Source organism: Anguilla rostrata, chromosome 4 (genome assembly GCF_018555375.3).
Source record: "Anguilla rostrata isolate EN2019 chromosome 4, ASM1855537v3, whole genome shotgun sequence".
NCBI classification, from domain to species: Eukaryota; Metazoa; Chordata; class Actinopteri; order Anguilliformes; family Anguillidae; genus Anguilla; species Anguilla rostrata.
In genome coordinates this window covers 37,887,706-37,912,478 of record NC_057936.1, presented here as the reverse complement: position 1 = coordinate 37,912,478, position 24,773 = coordinate 37,887,706, and the positions used below count along the sequence as shown (strand labels likewise).

The following is a 24,773-nucleotide window of genomic DNA, read 5'->3' as shown; positions in this document are numbered from 1 at the left end:
ATTCCCCCAGTTTGGAATCCCTATTGCTGAGTTACTTCTGTTCCACCCTCACCCTAAGCGAGAAGCACTGCAGCTGATGGAATTCCGTTGGATATACTGGCCCACAAGCCAGTGGCTATTTCGCATTATATAGGCTGTGTAGGGCTGAGCAGTACTGCAGGAGAGTGAGCGCAGATTTGGGGAGAGGTACATCTCCCAGTGACAGCGAGTGATAGGCTGTTGGCAAATGGAATGTTGTGCGGTGGAATGAATGTTGTGCAGTAACTCAAAAAACCCTGAGGAATTGAACCCACACTGCCCATGGAAGAATGAAGCCAAGTATGTCCTGTCATTGTGGATTCCGTCACAGTCATTATTACTAATGAGGAAGAGTGGTTTATAGTTGTACAGTCCTGGCCATTTTTCTACCACTGAGCATTGTATCTCTACAGATTTCATAGCTATGCCAAGAAGTTGCAATTCTCCTACAACTCTTTTCATTACAGTGTAGCATACAGTCATACGTTATACTAGTACTGCCCTATTAAATGTTGGCTGCATATGAAGAACAGTCAGCTGTGCCATGCTTCAGACATCGGTTGTTGAATTGAACAGAGGAGGTACGACATGCCAGATAAGGATGCTAAGCTTCACTGTTGAATGTGGGTGTGAACTCACCTGTGTGAGGAGGTCCATCTCCCCCAGCAGGTCGCTGAACATTGCGTCAATATCGTCCATCTGTCAGACACAGTATACATATCAATCACGTGGCTCTGTTCACATGGTTATTATAGCCAAATTAAGCTGCACGCTTGGAAGCCTTGATGGATGTTGGGTAATATGAAAGTGGAGAAGTGTTTATGAAACAGTGAACATGCTCTGACTTGAGATTCAAAAGCAGAAATACAAAAGCAATTCTATTCAATACTCCAATTCAAACTCAGATTCAAACACTATTCAAACAGCATTGATACATACGCACACACACACACACGCACACACAAACACACACACACACACCAATAGCCAAACAAATTACACCCAGACAGTTGGGATGACAGGATAAAATGTAACCTTTGGTTCTTTTTATATTTTGAAATACTAATCAGGATGTTGGATATATACAGTGGGCTACAGAATTATTGGCACCCTTAATAAATAAGCACGAAAAATGCTTTAAAAAAATGCTAAACTAAAGAATAATACAGTTATTGACATAAGCTTTATTTTCCAACATGTGTACACTAGTGTGCTTGATTAATGATTCATTGAAATCAACCAAAGTCTTAAATTTTTTAAATAAAACAATATTTCCCCAAAAAACAGGTCCCACAATTATTGGCACCTCTGGATTAATACTTTGTGAAAACACCCCTGGCAAAGATGACAGCCATGAGTCTTTTTCTATAATGTGTGATAAGGTTAGAGAACACATTTGGAGAGATTTTTGACCATTGCTCTATGTAGAACTTTTCAGAATCATTGATATCTTTAGGTTTGTGCTTATGGACTCCCCCCCCCCCCCCCGGTACTTTGTTGAATTCATTGTGCCATTGATCTAAAATAGTGCCATAGGACCACTGCCAGCAAAACATCTCCAAAGTATCAATGACCCACCTCCATATTTGACAATAGGTATGAGGTGCTTTTCCTGTATGCATTCCACTTTTGCCGCCAAACATGTCGATGGTGTGTATGGCCAAAACGTTCTATTTTGGTCTCATCTGACAATAGCACTTTCTTCCAGTCATAATTCCAATGAGGTTTGGCAAGCTCCAGATTCTTGGTTTTGTTTATTGTGCTCAGTAAGGGCTGTCTTCGTGCCACTCTTCCAAAGAGCTAGTTGGTATGGAGGTGCCATTTTATGTTTTTTTTTAGACTTGTTGACCGCAAGAAATAAACCAATCTCTGCAATTCTTAAACAGTGATCCTTGGGTTATTAATGGCCTCCCTCACCATCCGTGGGGACAACATGCACTTGATTTCTCTTCTTGGCAAATTTGCAACCATTCCATATGTTTTACACGTTTTTAGTATTGCCTTAAAGTGCTAAGTGGTATGTTTAACCGTTTATGTCTTTTTATGTACCCATTACCAGACTTGTAACAATAAATTACCATCGGTCTCTTCTGAATTGACAGTTATTTGGCTTTTCCCATGCTGATGGATGAAAATGATTTTGTATGCTTGTTACCTCATTTTTATTCTCTAGTGAAACTGGAAGTGATGGAATGACACAATATAGTTCCTTTAGACTGAGATGAACTAAATTAAGTAAAATTTGTATTGCCAATTTCATTTTGTTTGATTTTACTTACAATAATTGTTAGGGGTGCCAATAATTATGGCACCTATGATTTTCAGGAAACAATAGATTACTTAATAAAAAGAAACATTGAAGCATGAGAGTAAATGTATTGAAATAAAAGTATATCGTTTTCCCATATGTTTGAACATAACATGTAGATTATTATTTGAGCCATTTATTATATGCAGCCTTTTTTCTTCATTTTTATTAAGGGTGCCAATAATTCTGGAGCATATATATATATATATACACTCACCGGCCACTTTATTAGGTACACCTGTTCAACTGCTCGTTAACGCAAATATCTAATCAGCCAATGGTTGTTGGTGCCAGACAGGCTGGTTTGAGTATTTCAGAAACTGCTGTGATTTTCATGCACAACCATCCCTAGGGTTTACAGAGAATGGTCCGAAAAAGAGAAAATATCCAGTGAGCGGCAGTTCTCTGGGCAAAAATGCCTTGTTGATGGCAGAGGTCAGAGGAGAATGGCCAGACTGGTTCGAGCTGATAGAAAGGCAACAATAACTCGAATAACCACTCGTTACAACCGAGGTATGCAGAAGAGCATCTCTGAATGCACACCACGTCAAACCTTGAAGCGGATGGGCTACAGCAGCAAAAGACCACACCCAGTACTAGTAAGTACCTAATGAAATGGCCGGTGAGTGTGTGTATATATATATATATATATATATATATATATATATATATATATATAAGCCTCCTGTGAGCAAATCAGCACCCAGGTAAATACATAACCCGGGGTAATTTGTTCTGTGAAACAACTTAAGCATAGGGGTAAGTCAGAGATGCTTTGCATAGTTTCACTCTGCATTCATTCTCTGTCAGGACATGCAATATCCTGCAAGCCTCCCATCTGCAAATGTATTTGTGAGAGTGAGATTACATTCATAGATAAGTTTCTTCATGTAAAACTCATTTTCACATGGTAAGCTGTACAGTGCCTCTTGAGACAAAACTTAATTATGCACGCACGGGTACTAGAGTAGGTATTTACTTCCAATTTACGGGCTGGAGCTCAACAAGAACTGATTCAGCTCAATGACCAGTTCAAACACGTCTGTATTCCATGATTGATAAATATGCATGGTTGCGTTAGTGAATCAAGTGAAATGCTATTGATTTTTGTGAGTTCTTGCTAGCCCAAATTTTTTTTAACCATAAATGAAAGAATATACCATATCACACACATCATGATTATGAAAGGATTTCAAAGAAAGAAAAATAAAACAAATGGACCAAAACAATGATGCATACCGCTATCAACAATCAATTATATGTATATGAAATGAATCTCAAGCTCTCGTGATGTTCAATATCTTCAACAATCCATTGCATAATTCTTGTGGATATTGAAAAAGTTTGAATCATTAATATGATAGCTAAACACATTGTAATTTTCACCATAGAAACACATTTTTTAAATGCATTGTCCTTCTGTCCTTCCATCTATACAATACAAATGAGCAGCCAAATGAATGTTCTGAGATTCTAGGAAACTATTGAATATCAATGGGAGAGGAATCTTTCTCTATTAATCAGAGTTAATGAGGTTTACTATGGTCTGCTGAAGGAAAATGCTATTTAATTCTGAAGCTCTAGATTAAAGTAATAAAAAAAATCTTTATCATTGAAAGCAAAGTGAATAATCACTAGATTAACCCATAGAAAATCTGATCAAATTTCCTGTCTGCAAGAAATAATGAACATCTTCAATGGGAGTAAATATTACATGTCGGCAGCGGAGAAAGGTCTTTGAATTAAGCAGTTTTCAAAGTCTGATTCATTATAATAGGAAGATTATGTACATTCATGGACTGTATGATGTTTTAACCACTTTCTGAATATGTCTTTTGTATGGTTTTTGCCACATTATCACTTTTGTAAAATACAAAATTTATGATACAAAAATTAATTACATGTTTTCTATGGTTTCTTTTAAACTGCCATGTGCACACTGCAATCAAACACCCACTGTGATCACTATTTCAAAACCTTTGATCATGCATCATGCATATCAGGTGTTTACTAGCAGGCTAGAAATGTATAAATCTATGATTCCTGTTTGACGTTGGGTATGGAAATCTGACAAATAGCCCTTCGGTTACACTGTGTGCCTTCAAGAAGACACTGTGTTTTTGTAACCCCTTTCCAAGAGGTGGTGAGAGCTGTGGATTTCCACAAAAAAATAAAAATACAAAATGCAACAGGCAGTGAAACTGGGCAGAAATATAAAAGGAGAGAGCTGTGGCTAGAGCATGTGAGTGTGTTTTATCTATCCACAGACAGGAACTATGAGAGAAGCATGGTGCAAGGATAGCAGTATTGTCATATGACTGTGGAAATGGTAGATCATTTATGTGGTTTATAACCTTACAGTGCAGCGCCACTGACCATTGGAGAACACCATATTGTTGTAAATGACGGCTGGGTCCTGCGGCTATGGAACCTGGAGAACTGCATGGCTGCAGTCCACTTATAAAATCTATCACTCACGCTATGTCTACTTGAAAGTGCTCTGGTCGGCTGCTCCACAAGCAGTGAATGTGTGCTCAGTATGCTTTGCAAGTATCTGGAAGAGGCTTTGGCATAACAATCTACAAGTAATAGCATACTAAATGTTACACACTCTTATCTTATATCTCTTTATAAGGCTGCCATTCCTTTTCAGAATTTTCTTGGATGACTGGACCCCTGTATCTGAAAATTGCCATACTGGTGGACACCTGAGCACAAGAAGATATAAGAACCGTTCCTGCTGGGAGCACCAAATTCTAGATCAGTTGATGTTCAAAATGATCTTGCAGAGCTTTCTTAGCACCCTCATGGACTGTAAAAAGAGATTTGACAAGAGTATACGCCTTGCCACATCTACGTACACTGGGGTACAGTGAGTGGGTGGCACAAGTTGACTAGCTAGCTAGCATGGTTTTTATTGGGTTGTGAGCCAGCAAGCTCATAGAATTGGTAGACCATGTAGGACGATGTGTGGCTATGTGGTTGTCTCTGCCATACGCCATCAGCTTCTGCAGAAAATAGATGTTTCCGGTACGTTTTGACCCTGTAAAAAGTTATTGATATAGGGCCCCTTGTTTTTTGCATTGGAAATAGGGAAAGAAAAATAACTCAGTCCCTAATGAAGAAAACAAAACATTTCAGGATTTCTATAACATTCTTCCTAAAGTTGGCCATTATGCGCACACAGCTTGATTAGGCAGAACAAACGTTATGATGACTGGGGTTGGCAGTATACATGCAGACTTGTTTTTTTCTTATTGTATAATGGGACTCTTGTGCGTTCTGAGGTATAGACACCTTGATCTTTAGATGATCTGATGGAATGAATCAGTCATCTCTGGCAAGCTGGGGCACTCCCCAGGCCTCATCTCTCGAGTTACAGCTTGCGCTTGAAGTCAAGAGGGGATGGGCAGCCTACTCGGGATTTGTTACACTGCCATTTTAAACTTCCTGGAGACTGAGCCCGGTGAATATCCTATCCTGCCGTCTGCAGGAGGACTGGCAATCCCATTGGACTGAAACCCGGTAAGGTTATTCTCTGGAACATCACGACTTGGCATGACTTCTGAGCATTTGTGGGCAAGGTTTTTTTTTAAAAATGCAAACTTTTTGCATTTCTGTGCCTTCATTCAGCTGGACTGTGTGTAATGGGATGAGATTAGTCCAGTAAATCCATTACAACTCTTTTGCTCATTTTCTGCGATGAGCATTCTGTTCGGTCTTGGTATCGTAACATCTCACATCTGTGCCACAAGCATATGGGTAAAAATAGTGTTTATTGCTTTAATGCCCCCTGGCAGGGGATTTTTTTTTTCACAAATTCTGAACAGGAGCCTGACATTTTGCCTTTTAAAAGTATTGCACAGTAAATGTTATGCAAGTGAAAATCCAACAAACAGACTGAAACAGCACTTGTGTGAGTGGAAGAATCTTTGACTGCTGGAGGCACTTAAGAGACCACAATCCAAAAATGGCTCATCAGAGGTAATTTGTTCATGTGCGCCATTAACACTCTCATTGAAAAGAAATAGCATGTGGTAAATTAGCAATAAATGTTCTTTGTCTGAATTTGACAGCAACCTACACACCCAAACCAACCCTTAACAAACAAGCCCTTGTTCATTGTCCTCTGGCACCCAACAAAGTATCAGCAAATTACACAAAATCATATGGTTTCTTTCTCAAATCTTCAAAATGAGATATGGTCTGCTCATGAGCGGGAAGTGTTTGTGGCAACCATTTCCTGTTCAGTGTTGAAAGCTGTAGCCTTCAGCAGGAAATAGTGACACGAAGCGCTTTTTTGTAACCTAGACAAACTCCTTTAAAAAGACACGCATATATATGTCTTTGCGGATGCTTGCACTGTGTAATTATGTAAGACTAACAGCCTTACACACTGATGCAACAGTGCTTATCTGTGATCCTTTATATGAATCAATGCACTGCAATTCATGGAAAAAGACATTTACTTATAGTGTCTCTCAGCCATTGGTTGCAGGACACCCCTGCCAGGCAGCATAAGCTTGATTTGTGTATCTCAGGCTCTTTAGGCTGCATTGACTTTATCAGTGGTGCTGCTAATCACCATTAACATTGAAAAGGCGTGAAAGGCTTGTGTGAAACCGAAATGGCTGAATGTAAACAAAGGGGTGTGCAGGTGCAGCTGCTGTGGCGTGACCCCAATCTAAGGCAACGCCTGTTTTTCATGCTGTTGATCTGTCGCCCCGCAGCACAGGTGCCATCTAAGGTTGTGAAACTCCATCTGTTTCTGAACCCTCTCCCTGAAAGCGGTGTGGTTCACTGCACACCACCCCACATACCACTAATGTTTCGTTTCATTTAGCCGTTTTGACCATTTCCTGTGATAGGACCACCCTTTAGCACCAGTCCTTTATTTTACATCCTGCTGAATAATGATTCTGATGGTAAGGTACAGTAGGTTCTCTCAAAAATGAGCAGCATGCTGATATGGCCCACAGTTGATACTGCTATCAATATGTTTATCTGAGAGATGCAAATATTGACGGTCACAACGCAAATCCAGCGCTTATTTTCAACTCAGATAAACCCCTCAAAGATGACCCACACATATCTCAGTAAATAATTAAACCCCAAGAAGAAGCACCAATATATGAGAACTTTGGCCTACAGTCTTGATGTTCACATCACTACAGTTGACAACACAGAGGAGAGTGAACAAGGTCACCACAGTGAACACCATGGTAGTTGGAACTTTTTTCTGCAAGGAGTTGATCTCCAATGGAAAGGTGACCCATGGTTCACAGCTAGAGCATGGCAACTCTGGTATCATGATAACAGCTGAGAAGTTGGGGTTTCATGAAAACAACATGGGCTTTGCAGTGACAATGTCTGGCAATGGTGAACAATATAAATATTATATTATAAAACACATTTACTCCATTGGCTCATCCTGTTATAGATTTGAATAAGGACTGTACCAGTGCTGACTGTATCCAGAAGGCCCTCAAGGTGAGGCACAATTGGCAAAAGTGTTTTGCAGGGATTTAAGGGTTGCAATTGGTCAGGATGATGGCTCCTTATCATGCACCAGTGCCCCCACTGGTTAATCGTGCACCCACAAAAGGTGAGGCTGTTGAGCTACACACGAAGCCTCTCATGTGGGACCTCACCCACTTTGCGATAAGAAGCGTCGGATGACAACACGTGATTTGGACTACAGCACATGCTTCCCTGTTCTCTCCCGAATTGACCTCGAACAGAGGCCACAATGAGCATTGCAGCATGACCATGATTGTGCATTCCAAAAAAAGAAAAAAGCATGAAAATATATTTGGAAAAAGATTTACCACCCAGGAGGTCTGTGACTGAAGTGAGCAGCTCTGTGATTATTGATACTTGTTATGTAGCTTTACACATTTCAACCCATGAAAAAATCGAAAGAAAAAATCTCCAAAGCAGGTTAAATCTTCTGGGGTTTGCAAGGACTCTCGCCCGCATCACTAGGGCTGAGTGATACACAGACACGAAAAGACAATATGTTCCTAGACACATCCTCCCATTCACAATCAAAACACATCCACCACAAGAACAGAAACCAACCGAATCTGTCCTGTGTTTCTAGCAACAACAAAAAAAGCAAACAGATTCTAAACCAGTAAACATAGTTACAGTTCACTTTTCTTTTGTCTCCCACGGTGTTGTATATGTATAGGTCGGCCTCTCATACCAGAGCCATGAATATAATGCTAACTTGGATGGTGTCAAGAGGCTGGAAACAAACAGCAGACTAAGAGGAAGCATTTTTGGTGCCATTTATGGATAAAAAAAGAACCACCAGACAGGTGTACTAATAATAATGAGCATTTGAAACATGGTTCTCAACACGGGTGATGTTCCACACTGTTTATAGTGTTTTGCAGCTCGCTGGTGGCATGGGTTATGTTACTGGTCCAGGGTGACACACACTTTTGGGGAACATTTAAAAATACTCAGTAAATAATATGTTCACAGCATGCTATGGTCATAAGAAAGCTGTCCATCAGGGAATCACTTGAGAGAAGAGGTGTCTACTTCAGTGCATTTCGATTAGAAGGAGAGTAAGGCTTGGCCTTCTCATGGACTTGAATGAAGTTTTCAGCATAGCTACTTTTATATCACCGTATATTAAACATTTATGACTGCCTATGCATGCCAATTTCCCTATATTATTAGAAGAAATAATTAAAACAGACTATGTTGACTAGATGAGCTGAAATAGTATTGCCACTGACTGAATGCCGAAGAGAAGATAAGGTCTGTGTACACTTTAACGCAATGTTACAAAATCTACAGAAACTGTCATAAAGTATTTGACTACTCCTCCATTCATGCCAAAGTGTCTGTAAGGGGAAGCAAACTAATTTTTCCCTCTTGTCACATAGGAACAGGAGGGCGTGTGCTAGCGTGCACTCTCCCTCAATGACGACAACAGCATAGATAGTCAAAGATTCCTACATTTGGGCTGGAACATATGATATAAATACATTCACAAAAAATTGTATGTATGGTTAAAACTCAAAGCCTTAATCAGTAAATCAGGGGTTTCTTTGTTTTGAATTCATGGAATGACTACAATAATAAATTTCCCACCACCTTGGTTGTGTATGCCCACTCACAGTGGAGTTTTGTAGTAAATTTACAGGGGGTCGTTTATCTCTCAGAAAGGCAGTGCAGTTGACTCTCTTTTTATGATATCTTCTCTGTTACACCATCTCATCCTCTCAGCCTTCAAAGCCTGGGTTTCTCAATACTGACAGAGATACGGTGGGATTTCCACCATATTTACGCTGCCCGTCAGAGCCCCCACCCTCTGAATTTCCTCACACAGATAACCACCTTCAGCTGCTTGAGCATGTTGCAACAAAGGCCATAGTCATTTTGTCTGTCTGCTGGAGAAAAGCTGCTGCACATGGTCACTGAGACCTAAACCTCTGGTGATCTTGGCACACCGTGTCCAACTGAAAGTCGCCCTAGTGGGATTCTTTACACACTTTATTTACATACACAGTTATTTAGCAGCACATAACAATTGCCATCGCCATTGCTGAGTGCCATCTGCCAATTTTACATTAAAGTGATAAATAAAAAGGATTTGAGTAATACGTTCGTCCAAGACCGAGCAATCTCAGGAATATATTTTAATATTTGAATTCAACTTTAGTGACATATAATCACAGGTGATGAAAGAACTAATTATATTTGTTTTGGGTTTTCTACAGAGCACCACAAATTGAATTATTGCTTTATTGTTTTCTCATGTTACAACCACTATCCTCCGGTAAAACAATGTATCACTCTTAACACATCTTTACAGCATCTTGTTTTACTGAGACTGCTCTCAAAAAATATTTTTAATGTGGTTATGTGATCATTACATAAGAGCCAAATAATAATTTTTCAAGCCACAATACAATACAATTTCTGTCTTGTATGTGTGACTCTACAGTAATAAAAAATATGTTAATGCCCTCACAATTTTCTAGCAAAAATAGTGTTCACAGTAAGTAAATGATTTATATTCTGCTGTAGACTGAATGGTACTCAGCATGATAGCAGTCAAAAGAGATTGTGAGATTGTTTGAAGTATGAGAACAGAGGTGGGAATTATGTCAAAAGTGTGTGGAAAGGAATCAAATTGAATGGTGGAATATACTATAATTAATATTTAAGACTGAGGTTAATGAAAATGCTTGGGTGCTTAGCATGTCACCCAACAACGCACAATTCACCACAATATCATTCAAATGTAAAGAAACACACCAAGCAAAAAACAGAAAACAGAAAAAAAGCAACTTACCTTTAAAGTGATGGCTTTATGTCCAGTTATATATGACCAAACCTGTGCTGAGATTTAAATTCTAAAATAATGCATGGGGCACCATGCGCACATAGCAGGGCGTGTTGTGCTGAGTACGCTGCTCGCTGACAGTTATTGAGCTTCCTGCCTTTTCTTTGCGGAAGTTCAGGTCTCAACCTGCTCACTGCATTCCACCCAGAGCTGAGTACAAACTCCAACACGCTGAGCAGAAAGAGCTCCCTCCAGGTAACCGAGGCATTCCCTAAGGGTTTGGAAAATGCACGTGCACAGACCATAATATTTTGGTCTTGCAAGAATGTACAAATTGACAAACGACAGTACTAGTTATTAAAAGTGAGCAATGGTTTAAAGGAGAAACAAAGGCGCTACTTTTAGATGGCTAAAGAAAGCTGAAATTCAGATAGTGCCCCCCTCACTGTCCAAGTGTCTGGAATTTATAACAGTTTGTGTGTGTGTGTGTGTGTGTGTGTGTGCAGGTGTGTGCGCGTGTGTGTTTGTGTGTGCGAAAGCGATGTCTTTGTAAAATGTTATTTATGTGGATGTATCTGTACGTGCGGTAACACCTCTAAGGGTGGGGTTTTAGCTATGGCAAAAGCTGATGCACGCTTATGCTTTTCAGAGGAGTTGAAGGGAGCTTGACAGCCCCACAGCTATACCGATCCAAAATATCTGTGGGCACCCTGTCTCCAGCGGGAAATGTGAAGGGAATCATGTGCATAAATCACAATGAAAAAGAACAATGATTAAATGACAATAAACATGAAACAACCTCATTATCTTCGCCATTGTAGCTGATGTGATTGACCTAAAAATAGCAGTGACAGGGTGACCCGAGGGAAAGAAACAGTGATGTGTCATTATGGAGCTGTAGCTACCTTATAATCACAAATTGTTGCCCTGAGGTGATATGAGTAGTCGCTGCTGTCGCCTTTCAACCCTGAGGTGAGAAGTCAGTTAGCGCCCACTTACAGAACCGCTCGAAATTCCTGTATTAATGAGCCTTGGTGATCAATTATGAGGAGAAGGAAACTCAAACGGAGACTTTTCTGTCCATTAGACAGCTGTTCTAAGGGCTGGAGCTGTTTTTTTCCTGCCTCTCGCTCTCTGTTTCAGTGGGGCTCCTACAGGAAGGCAGGACCACCCTCTCTGTAGTCATAGGTTGTCAACATATTATTCCCGATAATCCATAGGGAAAGCCAAAGACTTGCGGTCAGACCAGGGGCTGTTATATGAACCGTTGGGTGGACGGGTGGGGGAGGGGCGCTGCCTTGCCTTCAATTCCATTCTTTAAAGTTGATAAATAGATATGTGTGTGTGTACTGTATGTCCCCCCATCACTTATTCAGCATATTTCACTGACATCTTACAGATCTGTTTCGAAACAAGCATACTAGTTAGTGCAGTCTTTATATAGCCTTTATATATATATATATATATATATATATATATATATATACACAGTGGGGACCTAAAGTCTGAACCTAATACAATCATGATACTCCCATTACACTTATTGAAGAATAAATTATTTTTAAACAATAGAAGTCAAATAAACTGTCTTGTATTTTTTGAAGGTATATATATATATATATATATACTTATATACAGTGAGCTCCATAATGTTTGGGACAAATTCCTACATACATATTTTATTTTATTTGGCTCTGTACTCCACAATTTTAGACTTAAAAATTATCAAACAATTCACATGTGCTTAAAATGCAGATTCTCAGCTTTTATTTAAGGATATTTTATAGACTGGTTTCACCATATAGAAATTAACAAAGGGCCAATATTTTTTGGAGGCAACTGCACACCAACACACACACGCACACACACACGCGCATGCATGCACGCACGCACGCACGCACGCACGCACGCACGCACACACACATGTATTTCAATCCATTTCTTTGTGACAATGCCCCATTGTGAGGGAATGTGTGCTGTCATTATGCCAGAGATATTGGTTTATCTCAGTTGTCAAATATTAATTGCCAAAAAGGGAAGTCTGAGCAGTTGTTTTCCAGAACTCAAAAGACACCCTGGTTAATATGTAACATTTGCTGACCATAAAATCAAAGAATGTAAAAACTGCCATATGCTTTGCACAGCTGAAAGCAGTCTTTTTATTGTGATAGAATATATATACTGAATATTCTGTCCATAGTAACAGTCATCACCATTTAATGCACAATAGTATCATTCAAAGCAGGAAAACACATTCAATGGCCAAGTGAAATATGTTTTTTTTTCTTCTTCTTTTTTTAAAGAAATTATTCTTGGACATGTTGCACATACTACAGGAGATTAATGTGGTTATTTAGTCAGCTGTTGTCCTTATGCTTGATTCTGAAATGAATGCAATACTTTTTCAGTCCTCACTTCTGGTGTATTCAGTGCATTTTTGTGATCACTGAAATAAGTTGAACTATGTTTGTGTAGAAACAAACTAACTCTCATTTTTTGCTTAAGGCAAAAATACATGGAAAACATTTTATTGGATCCAGGCTCTCAGCTTCTATGTCATTCTGGCACTGTAGCCCATAGCATACATAATAAGAAAATAACAAAAAGTGCTTAAATAATGCTATTGAAAATCAACATCAGTCCATCATTCAGCCCAGCTATGCTGTAAACTAAGATGTGATTGAAGGCCTGCAGGAGTTAAAGGTTAAGGGAGTGCAACAGCGCCCCCTGTTGAGCAGCAACAATAGATGTACCATGTGTTAATCAGACTGCATCCTGTGAACTTTGTGGAAGGTGCGATGACACCAACTTAGGGTGCTGAGTTTAACTCTTTCAATAATACATTATGAGCAGCCTTCAGCTGTTTGTGGTGAGCGGCACAAGATCACATGAACATATTTAATGTTCCTGCCTCTCTACTGCCAATGCTTAAACCAGGCAGCTTCCTCCTCACAGCTGCTAATAAAACAGCTAGCCATGCAGAAGATATGCTCTTTTTACAATCCCAGTTTGGAATACCCAGTTGCAAATGAAAGTTTGTCCAATCACTACAATGTCTGTAAATACACAGACTCTGGGAGACATTCAACGAGCCCTTCTCTTCTCATAATGTAATCTACCAGAGAATGACACTTTTTTGGTTCCAGTAGACGAGGTGCTCAGTCCACCAGAGGAAACTCAAATGTGTAATGATGAAGGAAACACCCTGCCGACTAATTCTAAACATTTGCCAATAAAAAGTCTCTTGCAGGACTCCTGGCTATAGCTGGTGTTGTTTTGGCCAGATTCTGTTGTCGTAGATTTCAGGGAGCATACAATCCTAATGAAAATATTACCTATGTTACAGGCTTACAAACTCATCCAAAACTCTATTTTCTCCTCATTGTCATCACATATTACCAGAGTTTTCAGGGAGCAGTTTCTTAGCTGCATGTGCCAGTCAGGAGGCTTCTTATTGGTGCTGTGTGTTGGCTAACCATTGGAATTGGATTGCTTCATTCAAAGACTGCTCAGATAATATTTTATCATACCAGTTAAAAAAAAAAAAAATTATCCTTGATAATGCATGCACCAAACCCTGCAACTTCAGCACAGCCAAAAAAAAAAAAGAAAAAAAGAAAAAAAGAAAAGACAAACATATTCATTTTAACCAAAGCATTTTGTTCATGAGAAAGAACTTCATACAAATTCTTCATTTTGGATAAATATTACCACACCATTCAAGACCTACTGCATTGATGAACTGTCCTTAAGCAGACCGCTGGTCATAGGAAGGAATATAAATCAATTATCAACAGAGCCACTGACACAGATTTCTGAATTTTATCAGAGGTCTCCAGTGACAAGGCCATGCCCACCACAGGCTCTACAGGTTCAATGAACACTACCTCTGCGCTAACATCCTTAGTTTTACCTGCTGGGGGACTAGAAGGCATCAGCTGTCACCAAGCTCGAGCTCCTAAAAAATCTGCCTGACACTCCCTCTATGGATGGCTGGAGGTATCTTTGTACAGATGGACAGGACAACACAGTGAAATATATAATACCCAGAAAAGCAAGCAGCAGCAGTAGCAACAACAAAAAACAACAACAACAACATAATAATAATAATAATAATAATAATAATAATAATAATAATAATAATAATAATAATAATAATAAGCAACTCCTTTCCCTTGTATAATTACTTAAATTGCTCTAGTTTACCTTGGGAGCAATATCTGTCCAATAGATTTGGCAAAGATCCCAGACTCTATCCCATTCCATTTCAACTGCTGGTGTAGTTTAATATAGTTTATACGTTGCCCCGTTGTTGATACAAAATATACCATAAAGTATCGAAATAACTTAACGCGGGACTTTCACCCAAAAAAAAAAACCAAAAAAAAAAAAAACCGAATGATCACAGGAATCATCAGACGGCTCGGGGGAGTGGAGAACTCGAAGGGTTAATCGGGAAACCTCGGGAGAAACCTGATGCTAATTAAGTCTTAGGAATGCCATATACTGACATTTTCTTCAAAACCATTCAGAGTGGGTCAGAAACAACTACGGAAGAGAAGTAATGTACTAACCTCATTGTTCGTGGTGCTGACACCGACAGATCACGGGCACTGAATCAAAGCACGGCAGGTAATTTTCAGTAACTCTGTTCTTTATATTGGATGACATATCGTGCGTGGTGTTCTCGCTGTTTCACACACATTCTTTTTTTCATTATTTACAGCGTATTGTTACATCTTTATGATGCTACCAACTCATAAGTTACAGTGGATAAGCTAACGCTAATATGTGACGACAATGAGGAGAAATAGTGTTTTGGATGAGTTCGATAGCCTGTAATGTTGGTAATATTTTCATTAGGATTTTGTGCTTCCATTTTTTGGACATTTTTACATGGAAAATAATCAAGATAGACTATGTATGACAACAATGCCTGTTTGTAGGTGTAATGATAATATTTTTCCCCCCTAGAACGACTGACAACTACAACATGACAGTGTCTAGAACACGACTGTTTCTTTTTCTGTGCGCCGCACTCTTTGGAAATGTTGGAAGTGTGGCAGATATATGCCGAGGAGTACACTGTTTCACCGCAGAGACTGCAGACTCCAGACCGTGCGCGGGGACATACTGCCCGGGGCGTCCTCCCCGACAGCCCTGGCAGTTCACTCCAACGACACAGGGCAGGTCAGCGCAGATCGCGCCCAACCACCACAACGCCCGCCACCCTAGTTCTCCATCCAGAGCTATATCGGACCCGTACACTATTATTCATCCTCAGCGTGGAGACAGCGATTTACGCAGGGAAAGCGCAAGGAGGAGACCCTCTGAAGTTAGTTATGGATGCACTGGGGCGGATTGCGTTACACCTCAAAGACAACCAAGCAACGACTCAAGAGAGTGCCGAGGCATTGAATGTAGACTGCCGCTGCGGATACGACCGAAGCCAAGACCAAGACCGTGTGTGGGGGAAAGGTGTCCAGCAGGGTCTGAGGACACCGGCAGTCAACCCACCTTGGTCCATATGGCGGACAGAGCCGCTCAGGGTCTTGGGGAATTTCCGGACTTTGGATATCCTGCGTCAGAACTCGGGGGCGCTCCTTTGGGTGTTCAGCTCACGTGCGACATAAAGCCAGGTTAAATTTACGTGTTGAATCAAGCTCGTAGGGTGCATGCTTATCACGCACATAGGCTTTTCGCCTGTTACATATAGGCTATACTCGAATGTGATATGTAGTTGTAAACAAATGTTTAGGACATATGGTCTCAACTAAATATTACATTGTATGTTCCTGGAATCTGTTAAATACGGCATTATTATTGTCTCCTAAATTGTTACATAAATAATTTGAACCTTACACAAATGAGATTCACAAATATTATTCGTATCTTCTATCTCAAATATAATAATACATTTTAATTTCTTGACACACGCTATAATTGTCCTTATTTATGTATTTTTTTGTGGAAAAAGTTTACCAATGTATAGGCATTCGTAACTTTCCCCGTCATTTGTCATCAACTTCACTGCCCTCACCTGTCTGTGTGTGTATCTGATATGGTGACTTCAACAGTGTGGAAGTATTTATATTTAAGTAAAGTGGGGGCAAAAGTCGTTAGACTTACCTAAAAGGTGGCGTAGAGCAACATTTTATTGCAGTATTGTTATTACATTATCTGTCAGTTGTTAGGCTACATTGTTGGTTTTTACTAAACACATAAGATTCTCCTGTGTTTAGTAGGGTAGCCTATTTGTTTGAAATTGGTTAATAAGTTATGGCTGAGATTTCTTTATTGAATGAACAAATTTAATAATTGTCAGTGTTCATGGTCTTCAGTGGGTGCCTCACCTTTAGGTAATTTAATTTTATTACATGTATATCCATCATGTAGCATTTTAGCCTTTTAAATTATTTGTAGGAGGCATATCATATCCATATACCAAATCCATGCTGTGTGACTGGGAAAACTGACCATCCTCTGGGAAGCACCTATTATGCATGGATAAATTACTACCATCTTGCTTTCCCTGAAACTGAACTGAAATTTCACTTTCATTTGAGAAACCTAGTCTGTATTGGGCCAGTGGGGCTTATGGTAGCCGATATATATATATATAACATTTGTTTTACGGTGTTGGGGGCTTAATCCATTGCCTTCAAAAACAAGGGGCTGCACCCTGATTCACCATGTGATCTACAATTGCACTTGTGAGTCTAGGCAATATAGGTCCCAGTAGGCCTGTACAATGGGAGTAAGTCACTTGTTGATTTGTGCACTTGCACAAGAAGTTTTGCTCTTCATTTCTACTTAATTTTGGGCCCAATTCAGATTTAAATTAAATAGTTAATTGGGGCAAATGTATGTTCACCATTCTCAAATAGCCTACACTAGGCTAGACCAGTGACTGGCCTATTAATATGCTTCAAAAAAGCAGTTTGGGATCAAATTCTATTGGAGTCAAAGAGAGGATTCCAATAACTCCAGGAATTTAGCTAGAGTCAGAGTCGATTCCAGTCGATTTAGAGGTTGTGCACCAGTCGCCAAGGAACTCTGTCTCTGCAGCACTTGTAAAGTTGAATTGAGCACATAAATGATATGATTGGTTGGGAAAATGTGAGTGTTGGCAATAGGATGCCTTAAAATCTAACTAGCTGTAGTGGACTCAGTAAAAATACCTATTTGTGGATAAATGTACACATCTTCCTGTGAGAAACGAGTAAAAAATCCACTAATGAACACAAGCAATTCCACACATGCCAGGTGATGCATAAATGCATTCTCATTTTCAACTGAAGGCCCACACAGTGATAAATGTTTACAGACAAAAATAATGTGTCAAGAAATTAAAATGTATTATTACTTTTGCCTAGGATAGATTTGAGAGAACAAGAACACATTTGTGAACCAATTATTTTGTTTGTAAGATACAAAAAATATTTACCATTTTTTTGTGCAAGGTTCATATTATTTATTTAATTATTTGGGAGACAATTATGACCCCATAGTTAAATCAGACCAGCAGTTAAGTACATGATTTTTGAAGTGCACCCCGTGCAAAAGAAAACTGAACTCTTGTAGGGAATCAGTCAACAGCCAAAGGTTTAATACAGCACCCCATACTGTATTATTTAAACAACATTAGACTCCTAACATGTGCACACAATAGGGAGAGTTTCTTGACATTTTGCCCAAGAATGCTTTTAGACAAGCACATCTGTCAGGTTGCGCATACTGTAGACTGCTGTAGAGCAGCTGAACTAGAAAAAAAGAAGAAAAAAGAATTCCCTGGCAACAAATTGTCTTGAAAACATAGACAGTCTTTGATACCAATTTCTATGCATAGGAAACTCTTCAACTACGCACTAAAAGTGGACTTGTGTCCCACATTCACTCTCCCCCAAGCATGAGTCAGGTTCAGATATGGATGGCAACATAACCAAATGTATTAAGCGGGAAACTTGATCCTCTGGGTCCTCTCACAGGTGAGAATGAGGTGCCTTCCGAGGATGCCCTCATCCTGCAGCTGCAGCTGGCCAAGGGGCAGGAGAAGTTTGTGGAGGCGCTGAAGTCCCAGCAGGTTGTGATTCGGGACCTCCAGCAGAGGCTGGCGGAGCAGCAGGACACCCTGATTGGCCAGCAGCGCGAGATACTGGAGCATCAGCGTAAGATGTACGAGCAGATGGACCTGATCAAGGTGCAGTACAGCATGCTCTCCGAGACAGTCAAGCAGATGTCCTTCCAGAGCTTGCAGGACGACATTCAGAGCTACTTCGAGACCCACCTGCAAGGGCTGCAGAACCAGGTCAGGAGCCACCTGCAGAAGTCCTACGCCGTGCACAAGGTGGATGTGGACGCCAAGGTGATGGACGTGGGACACCCCCTGCTGGACTGCGGCTCCTGCGGCCCAGAGGAGTACTGCGACTTTCAGAGGGACACGCCCAGGTGTGAGAGGTGCACCATGTGCCCCTCTGGGTTCTTCCTGGTCTCCCAGTGCTCACCGACTTCAGACCGCATATGCCAGGTGAACTTTCATAATGTGCCCAGTCAAGCGAGATGCAGAGATCCCAGATTTCAGTGCCACATTCTCTATAGTAACCAGATGGTCAGCTTCTGCATTCCTTTCATTCTCTCCTCCTCCTGTTGGAAGCATAAAATATGCAGTGTTATGATACAATTTTTATAATGCTGAATACTCATGAAAGGGCAAATTCAAAGACCTTGATCTCACTACATGGATATTCATATGAGAACATTTCAGCTTCAGTGAGTGGGAGACAACTTTCAATGTTAAGAAAACAGAACTGGTTGTATATTACCCCAGCACACTCCTAGTAGCAGCATATGGATGTTGTGGCTGCTTTGCTTGGGAAGCAACTCAGTTCCTCCTTAAAGAAAACATTGTGTAGGTTGGGCTTATAAAAAGGAAAGACACTATGTCTATGTAGAGTGCCAAAAACACAAATAAGAAAATACTTATTTAGATGGATTTTTGAACAAATAGTAACTGATTACAAGAGTTCAAGTACTAGTGTTTGCCTGTGGGCTTCACAGTGTTTTTGTGTGCTGTTTTAAAATATAAAATTATATCATAATATTTGTGACACGAAAGCAAGAAATAATTAATTTCACATTTTAAAAGGCTAATTTCAGTTCCCCACTGCTAATTAGAGTCATGAATTAAGTTGTTTTTCTACAGGACAGAGATGAATGTCTAGAAATACCAAACCTCTGTGGGGAGAGGGTCAAATGCCTCAACACCCCAGGTAAGGACAGAAGAACATACACAAGAGTCCATGTTTAAGCCATAATAAGCTAATTTCACATGCTGACATGTTTGAGAAATAATGGTTTTAGAGAATTTTTTTTCTCTAAGGCAATATTTTGTATACTCTTCCCTAATGTTTCACACAAATAACATTTTCATAGACTAAAGTGAAATGTGAGGAAACAGCACATAATGAGAAAAGCAATGTCACCCCGACTCTGTTGTTATTCTTTACATCTTCTTCCCATGGCTGGATGAAGACATTTGGACATTTGTGAAAATCTCCTGTGCATGTTGCTAGTTACAGCCATTGCTAGTTGCTCTGTCATTAGGAAGAGTTTATGCTGTTCTCAACTAAATGATTACTGTATGTGTAACCTTGCTCCACGTATGTAAGGGTATATTTGTTTGTATACATGTATGTGCTACTTCTTTAATCAATTACTCTGGGCCATGTGATCACAGAAGGTGAAATTTGGTGCACAAGCAAGATTACACCCAGAAACATACAGAACAGATACAAATACAAAGTGACAATAATTTTGGGACCTCATTACCAAGCCTCACAAACAATTATCATTCATAAAATATTGTCTGTTGTTATCTGGTAAACAAATAAGGCTGTCTACAGAACATGTATAAAAAGAGAGAGGTGTACTGTGCATGACATGAAAATGGCCAGAAATGATGCAGTGCTGATTGGTTGTTGTTGGGCAGGTGGGTTCAGGTGCCTGGGTGTTTCTGAGAGGGAAGCCTCCGCCAACGTGTGTGGACATGACTACTTCTACAACCGTGAGCTGGAGGAGTGCCAGGCATGCTCTGACTGCGACGGGGAGCCCGTGGTCTTCCCCTGCTCTGCTGCCAGTGACACGGTGTGCGGCTCCCTCACCGACGTCAGGCTGTCCCAGTCCTGGGCTGCCATGGTCGCTCTGCCCCCTGCCAGGGCCCCCACGAGCCACATCTATCCCGGGATGCAGCTGAACATCCGGGAGAAAGAGCACAGCACCCTGCTGTCCAACCATGATGGGGCGTTGGTGTTCCAGGTGCATGGCCTGATATGGGCTGACCACAACTTCGCCCTGAAGCACAGCTGCAGAAACTTCCTCCAGCTGTCAGTCAGGATGAATAGCAGCGAAGAGGACGGGCGGGACTTGAGCGGGGTTCGGGTGGAGCAGCCGGAGGCCAAGTTCTACCAGAGCGTCAGTGTGAGCACTGCCGCCGAGGTGGAGCCCAACCACACCCTGTCCCTCTTCCTAAAGAGCCCCAACCACCACTGCAATCAGAGCAAAGATGTGCACGTCTATGACCTCCCAATGCCCTTCAGCCTGCTCTGGCTCTCCCATGACACGGGTGCTGTGGCCATGGCTGCCCAGACCTCAGTGTCTGTACACTACCAGACCACGTACCGCCCCACCTTCAAGGTCATCTCCGTCTCGGACCCCTACATGGTGAGCCTCTCACACGACAGCCGAGCTGTGAGGTTCACAGAGACCGGGGTGGTGAAGTTCGTGTTCCAGCAGGCGCTGTACTCCATGGGCCACACATGCATCCGGGAGGGGTACTCCCTCATCGCGTACCTCAACAGGAATGCCACCAACATGGAGCTGATGCAGGTCTTCAAGTCTGGGGTGAACTACAGGGACACGTCCATCTCCCTGTCTGGCGCGGCCAGTGTGGACGCGGGCGAAATGCTCAGCTTTGAGATCCACTCCCCCGTGCAGTGCAATGTCCGCTACTTTGGCGATGGCACCGGCATCAGCACACTCAGCCTGATCTGGATCCCCTCGGCTGCCAGCTCCGCCCTTTCTGCCACCATCTCCAAGACGGGCCTGCCGGCTGGCGCTGTTCGCAACAAGGCCCTCAGCTTCTACCAGGTGAGCGGCAGTGTACCCCAGGTCCAGCTGGTGGCCACCGGTCAGTTTGCCCGCAAGAACTTCGTCTTCCGTGAGAGTGGGGCGGCCAACGTGGCCTTCAACCTGAAGCTGATCCACTCCTGCAATGTAGTGAAGTTGACCCTTTACCGACAAGAGGGCGACCAGGCCCAATCCACCCCTGTGGCCCAGCAGGTGGGCGGGCACATGCCGGAGGGCGCCGAGTGGACCAGCGTGGGACTGCGCGCCACCTTCGAGGTCCACAACGGCACCATGATCTTCATCACCCTGGACTGTGTGCGTGGTCGCATCAACCAGATCACCCATGAAGGAGGCACCAACATCTCCATCCTGTGGGTGGCGTCATGATTCTGTAAGGATACTTTTTTGGTATTCGTTTCATGAATTTCAATCGTTTTGCACAAAACAAGAGTGATGATGGGAGAGTAACACTTCTGGAACCAAAGAGTAGGTGGAGCCATCAAGTTTTACAGTGACTTCCTGATTTGGATCGAATCATTGTAATTACTGTGGAGAGCAGTAGGAGTGGCTGATGGCACTACGCGGTTCAGGAAGCCTCACTCTCCCATCACTAAACAGAAACAAACCGTGATTACAGTGACCACAGCAACAAACAGTGATTGCAGTAACAACAGCAACAATAGTTATGACAGTACAAAAAACAACAACAAAAAAACAAGGGGAACTGTTGACTGGTTAAGCATATGCTGCTGATCTGCATAGGTACTTAAAAAAAGATGTTTTGTCATTTCTGAAATTATCATATGTGTATTCTAGATATAAATATATTTTTGGCAAATACACACTATTTTTATTTTCCATTTATTTCTGATGTGTTCATATTATTTAGCTCTTGGGTGTAATGCATTTACAAAGAATTGTGCTGTAGTAAAACATTTTTTTTGCAGAAGCAATGGACTTTTAAATTAAACCCCTAATCGTAAGTACTGCTGCCCATGTAAGTACTTAGGCTGGTTGAACAGTGACCAATCTTGACTGTTTTGTGCTTTGTTTCATATCAGAATTGCAATTATTTTTGTCTTTGTATGTAGTCTTTCTGCATTTTGGGCCATTTATTTCAGTATGTGTTTTTATTTTCATTTTATAATGTAATTAATTATACCTGAGTGCATTGTTGATGAATGACAAAACCATATGTACAAAAACATTTGAGTGCATATACATTTAAACTGCTTATTTTTAAAATAACCCACTATAAATGAAAATTTTTATAAATATACAATCCTTGTATGCTGTACCACACATCTATTTCATTTAGCCAACATTCAAATACAGTTTCAACTGACAAATGTGAACATTAAATGAATCATTTTGACATGAAAATGATTGTGATCACAGATATGTAGTATATTTCATGAATTTGCATCAAGAATGATTACTCCTGCTTTGCAATCATTTGATTTAATTCATGATAAAGTTTGAGATAAACATGCATGATGCATTATATTGCATTTGCATATGCTATATTCTTTGTATTATGGATTTAATATGGCTTTTCTATCTTTTTTTGTGGCATAGGGTTTCTGTTTATCTGAATACAGTAGTATTTCAGTTCTAATTTCACACCATATTTAATTGCTTCTGTGAGTGTTCTCCAAAAAATGTTATAGACCATGGAAACAGGCCGTGTTAGTCACAGAAAGTTTTTATGCTTTATTCTCACTTCTACAAGTCATGTTGGGACAAGGGTTATCCCACGTGGGAAAAAAACAGCAAATACAATTTCCACATATTTTTGCCAGAGATAATGCAACTGCATTTCAAATTATTGTTTAACATGATTCAATCAATCAACATGTACATATACAATACTATCTCTAGCGTATTATACTGCATAGTATTTACCTTAAGATGTGCTTTAAAATGCTTTAAGGGTGACTGTCCGTCTGGCCAGGGTGGGCTTAAGTCAGTCAGAGTTCTATATTTTACCACTACATAAGATGGTCCCAGTCATTGATGGGGCATTATGTTAAAAACAACAACAACAACAACAAAAAAAACATTGCAAACCCGAATAAAACAAACAAAAATGATTCAGTATACTCTGCTAAGTACAGAGGAATCTTTGCGTTCATGACTGAGAGTGAAATGTCGGATTTGGCTGTAACTCTCCTCCCTACCAAACACGAGACGGAAAACCTCTGCCATTCAGTCGTTATATTTCAACCCACAAGCACTGTTCAGGGCCTGACACCATGTTGATGATAAAATGTGTTGTAACAAGGTACCAAGGGCTCTGAGGTCAAACAATGGGCATAACTCTCCAGGGCGCTATCATAAACCTCCTCAGAATTACGTGCGCTGTGGCTAAGAGTTATCAGTATCAGCAGTCAGGACGAGTAATTGGGGCCAGTTTAAAGACCTCATACTTATATGAGATTGAGGCTGCCACATTTAACAACACATAATAACACAGATGGAGTAACTGTGCACGGAATTGTTAAGTCTGCACATGAGAATCTCGAAGTTTCCACACAGTATACAATTCACAACCACATTTTGAGTTGTTACTCACATCAATTGGCTGAGACATGCTGAACCTGTTTGAAACTGTGCTATGTGAAGAGTGGAGCTGCCGACTGCCAACAGCTTGTGAATAACAGACAATTTTTCATTTTTATCTTGATTATGGAAAAATTAATGTCGTATTTCATGCCCTGGTAGAATATCAGACTTTGTCATAACATGACTAACGGTACTTGAATTCGGTAAAAGAAAAAACCCTGATTGTGAGAAATAGTGACTGTCTGTCTGCTCTTTGGATTCAAAACAGGTGTCCTAGGAGTAATGGCCCAGTTATTTGTGCTGTGTAAGATTCTATCATTTGTCATTTGTGCAAGGAAAATATCAGAGAGGGAGAGAGAGAGAGAGAGAACGAGAGAGTGTGAGAGAGCGAGAGAGAGAGAGAGAGATGGGTATAAGAGATAGTATTTTGACAGTAGATATTTCCTTCCT

General features: G+C 40.8%; 2 protein-coding genes across 2 annotated transcripts in view; one reads left to right on the top strand and one right to left on the bottom strand.

Annotated features, from left to right (window-relative positions):
- The window catches only part of apbb1ip (amyloid beta (A4) precursor protein-binding, family B, member 1 interacting protein), a 30,867-nt gene extending 19,783 nt beyond the window's left edge, over positions 1–11,084 (bottom strand). Inside the window, 2 exon segments of the mRNA XM_064332507.1 lie at positions 658–717; positions 10,644–11,084. Of these exon segments, the coding sequence (XP_064188577.1) occupies positions 658–717 (60 nt within the window). The 5' untranslated portion in view covers positions 10,644–11,084.
- Positions 11,085–15,061: 3,977 nt separating this feature from the next.
- nell3 (NELL (neural EGFL like) family member 3) lies at positions 15,062–23,386 on the top strand. The gene is made up of 5 exons (XM_064332505.1): positions 15,062–15,266; positions 15,609–16,273; positions 18,623–19,161; positions 19,837–19,903; positions 20,623–23,386. The coding sequence occupies exons 2-5, from the start codon at positions 15,628–15,630 to the stop codon at positions 22,143–22,145; spliced, it is 2,775 nt and encodes a 924-aa protein (XP_064188575.1). The 5' UTR covers positions 15,062–15,266; positions 15,609–15,627; the 3' UTR covers positions 22,146–23,386.
- The last annotated feature ends 1,387 nt before the right edge of the window (positions 23,387–24,773 follow it).